Source organism: Penaeus japonicus, unplaced genomic scaffold (genome assembly GCF_977035675.1).
Source record: "Penaeus japonicus unplaced genomic scaffold, GWHDUDI00000001_assembly GWHDUDI00000007, whole genome shotgun sequence".
Lineage (NCBI taxonomy): Eukaryota > Metazoa > Arthropoda > Malacostraca > Decapoda > Penaeidae > Penaeus > Penaeus japonicus.
This window is the reverse complement of record NW_028234409.1, coordinates 9,420,848-9,428,347: the sequence shown is the minus strand read 5'-3', so window position 1 is coordinate 9,428,347 and position 7,500 is coordinate 9,420,848. Positions and strand designations below refer to the sequence as shown.

Here is a 7,500-nt window from a genome sequence, read left to right as displayed (position 1 = left end):
ATGAAAAAGGAATGAGTGGTGATGGCTACTGCAGTCATAATTACTATAATTACCGTAATACCGTGCTAGCTTAACGTCCAAAACCTAGATGGCATCACTTTTTCCTAGCACCAGCAGGAGAGAGAGCCTTGAATGGCACCCATCCACGGTCTCTAGCAAGCACTATCTTTATAGAGCGATGACACACACTAAGTTGACGAACTCTTGCTCAAAAGTACCGCCGATGAATGATGTGCAGTCAGAACGGGAAGAGGAAGGCGACTCAATCCATACCCAGTGTCTAAAATGTACTCCTGTGCCAATATGGATGCCTTTCACTGTGGCACTCACAGTCACAAGCACAGGTTTCATTCCTCTTCCCTACCTCTCCTTGTTATCTTTATTGTAGGTGGTTATATGTTTTGTATTTGTTCATGACAGCACAAAAATACGAAAAAAATATAGTTGCCTTTTGTCTTCCCATAAAACAGCAATACTTCTATCACACTGAGTATAAAGAAAATAATGAGCTAATATGGCTAATATACTACAATTTTAGTCTACTGCAGCACTGGTAGAGCCTGTCATATGGCACATATAAGTCTCTAAACTCAACAAAACACACAAAAAACGCTCTAGTTTTTCAATGAATGGCTGAAGAGAGTGGGATGATTCAAATTATAATGCTTCAAGCAGTCTCTTTTTAAAATAAAACTTATCCTGGAGGCTGGGCAAGCAAATTTATCCCCGTCTGCAATGGGTTAACACTTAGCCCAATCCCGACGGGCCTGGCAAGAAGTGGCAACCCCCTATGCCGGGCCTATGTAATATTGCATCGAGAATGCCACACTGGTGTGTCGCCCCGTCATCAGGCATTTAGCCGTGTCACACGGATGTGACACACCGTCATCAAAGGGTTAATTTATCAAGAGCACTTCTTTGTCTATAATATTACTAAAATCACAATAATCTTTATGTGTATATTACACACACAACATCAGTATTATGCTAGGAATGAAATAAAGTAAAACTTTTTTCCAATTATGTCATAATGACTATAATACTGATAATTTGATTTTTATTATACTATACTAATGACAGATATTTACCAAACAACATAATATCCATGAAGATGAAAGCAGAAACAATATGGCATTCAAATCTCATTGCATGTATATATGCCATTCAACATTTGGACTCATTTTGCCATAGCAAAGGAATATACCATCGGGCACCAGGTTGTTTCCGAAATATTCTGAGCTAACATTTCCTTTAACAGACTACATTTGACCAGTTTAACAGAAATGTTACAAAAAGAAAAAAGTTACATATTTGGTGGAAGAGGAGCTTATAATGTTATCAAAAGTTACCAAAACAAAAGTTCATAAATAATTCTCGTAACATTTCATTCATTCAATATGTGGATGATTGTTTCTTCACTTTGTATTTACTGCTTATTGTAAACTGATACTACTCAGAATATAAATATTATCCTTTTGTTAGCCCTATTGTTCATATTGAACTTGCCATTAAAAAGGGATGATGTCCAACTCACTGATGCTGGGAACATGCGATGTCCACTATGGTTTGTTTTATTCATTTTTTTTTTTACATATCCTTGGCTCCACAAGTGCTTACCTGACCTCAGGGGGAATCATCTCAATTACTATTATCTTTATTGCTAATGTTATCACTATCAGTGTCATTATTTCAAAGCTAATAACAATGATAACAGTATAAAAGTAAAAATGAATTACCCCAAAAAATCCAAATGTTTTGAGGTGAGATAGGTCTAGTAATTTTTTATGTGTAAAAATATAATAATAAAACAAAACTTTAGTGGACAATGTATACACACACTACTGCCGTCCATGGGTTAACTATCATTGTACTTTCTCCCAAATATTTAGTACACTATAGTACAGTACAGTACAGTAAAGAGAGAGAGAGAGAGAGAGAGAGAGAGAGAGAGAGAGAGAGAGAGAGAGAGAGAGAGAGAGAGAGAGAGAGAGAGAGAGAGAGAGAAAGAGGGCGGAGAGAGAGAGAAGGAGGGGGAAAGAAAGAAAGAAAGAGAAAGAAAGAAAGAAAGAAAGAAAGAAAGAAAGAGAGAGAAAGAGAGAGAGAGAGAGAAAGAGAGAGAGAGAAAGAGAGAGAAAAAAGAGAGAGAGAAAAAAAAGAGAGAGAGAAAAAAAAGAGAGAGAAAAAAAAAAGAGAAAGAGAGAGAGAAAGAAAGAAAGTGAGAGAGAGAAAAAAAGAGAAAGAGAAAAAGAAAGAAAGAGTCTTACTTAACATTATTAAAAATAATAAAAAAGTCAAGTATCAGCAAATAAAACATCAAATTACTTCAATTTTTTATTGCAGACATAAAAAAGTGTTTTCATTTTCTTACATACAAAGCATCCTTAATAGTAACAAACTGTTACTTTATCAAACTTTCCATAAGATAATGAAATCATCTGTACTGAATAAATTTGCCATGACCTATTGAAAATCTAACTCATCTTTCAGTTACTGTAAAAACTTCATATCTATGATTAATCCCTGGTAGAGTATGTAATTTAGTAAGTGACCCAAGAGCACCAAACTGAAGCCGAGGGCAGACATAGAATATGCGACGCACCCTTGAATGCAAAAGTGCCATGGCACACATCATGCATGGTTCATGACTTAGATACACGTCAAATCCAGTGCATATGTAGGATGTACTTTCACAAGAACCATTGCTGTTTACACTCTGTGGGTTACTTGTTACATCATTCTGCATGTTAAGATTATTTATCTTATTTGCATGATTTTCTTCCTTGGAATTCTGAACTTCAGGCAATTCACTTTTATTTTCATGGGCAGAGCTTTGCCTGGATGCATCAGTCAATGTTTTTGATTCACCATTTTCAGCATCTGCCATAAACACTTCATAGTCATTGGTTTGTGAAGGCAAAGTCTGCTTTGGCCATGCACCGCCTCCTTGTTGATGGGACACATCATCAATAGCCAACATTACAGCATGTTGCAATGGGTGCCTATGTCTAGCATCAATGCCTTGACCAACAATAGCATCTTTCTGACTATCCACTATGACAGCTCCAATGGCTGGATTACCATTTTTGCTGGCTATGTGACCCAACTGGATTGCTTTATTCATGTAATAGGCAATCAATTTTATATCCTCCTCACTAAAGAAATTGGATGAAGAAATCTGTGTAAGATAAGTATCTTCATGGAATGTACAGGGCCAGTACAAGGCAGCCTGGTCATAAATTTTCCTTATCCTTGGTGCATACTTGGCAACTCTGGATGCATACACTTGTTCCTCAAACAGGGAAGTGTCAATGTTAATCTCCCTGAGCTTGGTCAACACTTTGGCAGAATTATCAGCACTCAGGATGTTGACATTATCATCCTCCCAGTCCTCTAAACAAGGAATGCCAAAGTTTTCCAAGTAGTCCAAATACACAACCATTGCTTCCTCTCTTCCAAGTTTAGTTTCTGAAATGTCTTCCCCAGCTTCAGCACATGAAACAATCCTCTTCACTCTTTTCAAGTGACTTAGTGTGGCAACAGGCAGTTTGATCGCCAGTTCCTTGACTGCACGTGAGGTCAGCTTCTTCTCTCTAACCTGCATTACCGCAACTTGTACAAGGTCCACCAGTCCGTGTACGCTCTCTTGTAAGACTGCACGTACTGTCACCTCAGGAGGGAGGAGGGACAAAATTGGGGTGCTATCAACATCCGTTTTACGTTTCTTTTTCTTGGGACTGACCTGCAAGTAACACATGGCCTCACTCTTCATCTGCTCAGTTTAAATCATGAACAATAATCTATATGTTTACACCATAACTACTTCAATAGATAAACTTGCTTTCCTTTCAAACGGAACATATCCTCTTTTTACAATTGCTTGGCCTAAACCAACAATAAGAACAATTGATAAGCACAATTCTGCCTTCTCACAATTAAAAATGAACACCTAGCAATATCTTACATCCCATTTACAAAAAGTCATGTGATTTACTGCCAAATATGAACAATCATGGGAATTATTACACTTATACATTTATATATATAATTTGCACAAAACTATTTATATATATTTTTTTTATGAAGTTGCAGAGGAAAATATAGATATATATAGTATGGCATCTAAAATTACAAATGTATTTTTCAAAAGTATGGGAATCTTCAAACATGACTAGAAAATAAATCAGTGCATCTAACTGGATAACTGGATAACACCCTTCACTCTATACACTGATGAAACTGTTAATACTATTAAAAAATCAAAATCATATGAATCATTTATAAAATACCCTTTTATAGAAAAATGAGACAAAAAATCCTATCTTCCATGGTGATATATACTACAATGGTAAAAATCCATAAAACACAAGTGAGTATCCAAATGAATTTCAATCTTGATGAAACATTTTTCTCTGTCAGACTTTTTTTCTCATTACATTTTACTTTCCAGTCCCTGAAAGCAAATATTGCTCTACTAATGTTGCTCTAATCTTTGAAACAAACAAGCTAATAACAAATAACTCCCCCCCACCCCCCAATACACACATATGACGCAATTTTAAAATCTGTCTCTGTACTAAAACAAAATGCAGCAAAGATCAAGAAAAAGATCACAAATTACTCTCTGGTAGTCATAACAATAAGGAAAAAGAAAAAAAAAAGAAAAAATAATCAATGGTGAAATTTGATTGTTCAGGTTTAAAAAATTGTTTTCTGTGCTAAGAACCCCCCCCCCAAAAAAAAAAAAAAAAAAAAAAAAAAAAAAAAAAAAAAAAAAATATATATATATATATATATATATATATATATATATCATATATATATATATATATATATATATATCATGCTTTTTCCACACTATATGTATGACCTGATAATGCTGTTATGCTTCACAAGGAGAATAACAACTAAATACTTTTGGATATCTGAAACATTGAAGTTATACTTAAGGTTCCCTTGGTCTAACCCCAAGTAATGCAATCTGGGTAATGTTGTTATTATACATGAAGAAAAGATTATGATAACTCATACAATAAAATATGTACATTAGGTTCATAAAATAGTGTGTTGGTAATAAGATACCAACTGATTTACTTTGTTCCTTCATCTCTTTCTTGCTTTTGAAATGTGTTCCAGGTTTCTTAAGACAATAGTACTCCACAGATAATGATATCAATCACAAAAGCAGAATATGATATATCATAAAAAATTTTCAAAGAAAATTGATCTAGCCTGAATTTCCAACTACACCTCTTCTTTAACAAAATCATATTTGATGATTGTTAGCAACAAGCATCTCCTGACAACAGCTCTGTATTTAGTCAACATAGACTGTAGCAAATAGAGCCTCCCCTATGAATCCTGGTATATATATGATGCAGACACTTTTAGACCAACTTTTTATAAGGGACAAATTATCTTCTGGCAACTAATGGTATCCATATATCTTTTGGTTTGTATATCTTTTCCTTTCAGGTTTGGCCATGGCCTGCCAGTCAGATTGTGATGAAGAATATATTCCACATCATGACACAATTAGCCATTTTGTAATATTTCTTTTACAAATGTAACATGGTGTGTTTATGTTAACATCGATATAAAAATGAATTACAAAGAATGAACACTTTGGAAATGGGGATAAAACCTACACCTATAAACACAGTAAGAAAAGTCGAAAAGAGAAGAAAACAAAAGAAGAAAGAAAAAAAGGGAGGGAAGAGGCAGGAGGAAGTGGAGGAAAAATGGAAGAGAAAAGGAAAGAAAAGAGATAAAAAAGGTTAGGGGAATAATATCATAAAAGCAAATCAATAACAAAAGGAAATAACTCCAACACCCACCTTCTCTTGCTCTGGGTCATCCTCAGCTGAGTCGGGAAACTCCGTGAAGTGGATGGTCTGCTCGTGCTGACCACCGCCTCCTGCCCCAGATCCGACAGGTTGCACCCTAGCATCACCGAAGTCTGTCGAGAGAATGTCACATTTACTCCACTTGAATCATGGCTTATTATCAAGGAAAATGAGGAGTTATTCAGGAGTTTCCTTTTAGGATGCCATTGAAGAACAGATCTGCATATGCCTATACGCCATTCTATTTATTCCTAACCATGTCATGGTGAGAAAACACTTGAAGGTTATATATTTTGCAGTATAATGTTAACCAATGTTAAGCATTAACCAATAAGTACAAGAGATCTACAACTAAATATAATTTTTTGTAACTACTTAAATAAATAATACATTAAACAAATATACAGAAAAATATGTAGGTATCAGCAATAAAAAGAATAGCTATATAATTATGCAGCTCCTCAAAAAAATATAAAAAAAGTCTTTAAATGTGTGACACATACAATGTACAACTTATACAAAATAATGTCTTTAAACTCAATTATTCTGAACAAACTCAAGTATATGCATGAAAACATACATGTAGACAAGTATGTATGTGGACATATACACATATACAAACACACACAATGATACATACATGAACAAACAAACACACTATACACCAAACATTCTGTTAGCAATACATTTTTAAGAACTCTGCTTTTGATACTAACTCTAAAATTCCTTTCAATATCCACACTAGCAATAAATTTTGGGAGTGGATTCAATATTTCGAAAGTCAGACATATTTAATGTTTGGGGTGGTAGTCAAGTTATGAGTTAAGGTTTAGTGTGAAAATAAATAAATAAATATACTATATTAGGATTTCTATCAATTTTTCTTTATTTCTCTCTTTCCTGTTTTCTCCTATGGATATCTGATTCAGAAACTCTAATGTATTTTTCAGAGTTGGTTACCATTTCCCTAAAAAAAAAAAAAAAAAAAAGAGGTAGTCAATACTGGTAATCTCTTAACTATCACAATAGGTTAAAATAATCTGATTATATTCTTTCTTCATGGTTGCTCTAAGTGTATTCTTTTATATATAAATCTATCTTTTCAGTCTTCACCTTTAGTTTCAATAACTACTTTCAAAGCAATCGAATGTCTGACCTGTCTCTGAGATTTTCAAAAGCTATCATGTTATACACTTACTTAGAGCTCCTGTAAAAGAATCAATACCTGGTAACTCTATAAACTTGCATATTTATATAGACCATAACCTTTTCCTTGACACAATTAAAAAATACGTACATACTTACGAAGGTCCATTTTTCTTTCCTACACCCCAAAAAGAGGACAAAGTAACCAAATAATTTAAGTCTGAGTTTGCACACGAGCTACTACTGGCTTGTGGGCCAAACAGGGTCACCTGGGAGGCAAACATAATATATCATGGACACTAGATCAATGACAAGTTGCCGTGCTGCAAGTGCTCTGCGTCCCCATGATATTTAATCATCAGTGTTTATTAATAGTGTGACTGATCATGAAGTTGAGAAGTTACTAGTTCTGAATGTACAAGAGTAAAATAGACAAAAAATTAATTGAAAAATGACTTTAAACTGGAATATTATTGGCTATTCCTAGTCATATTAAAATTGCTATGATACA

General features: G+C 34.3%; 1 protein-coding gene across 2 annotated transcripts in view; it reads right to left on the bottom strand.

Moving 5' to 3' along the window:
- Positions 1-7,500, bottom strand: part of LOC122257174 (protein YIPF1) — a 22,940-nt gene that overhangs the window by 7,840 nt on the left and 7,600 nt on the right. The window contains exons 3-4 of one of the 2 annotated variants that reach the window (XM_043022274.2): positions 5,835-5,956; positions 2,319-3,739 (exon numbers count right to left, since the gene is read on the bottom strand). In XM_043022274.2, coding sequence (XP_042878208.2) covers positions 2,477-3,739; positions 5,835-5,956 — 1,385 coding nt within the window. In that variant the 3' untranslated portion in view covers positions 2,319-2,476. Of the gene's footprint in view, positions 1-2,318; positions 3,740-5,834; positions 5,957-7,500 lie in introns of those variants that run through there. The other variant, XM_043022275.2, reaches the window with a different exon arrangement.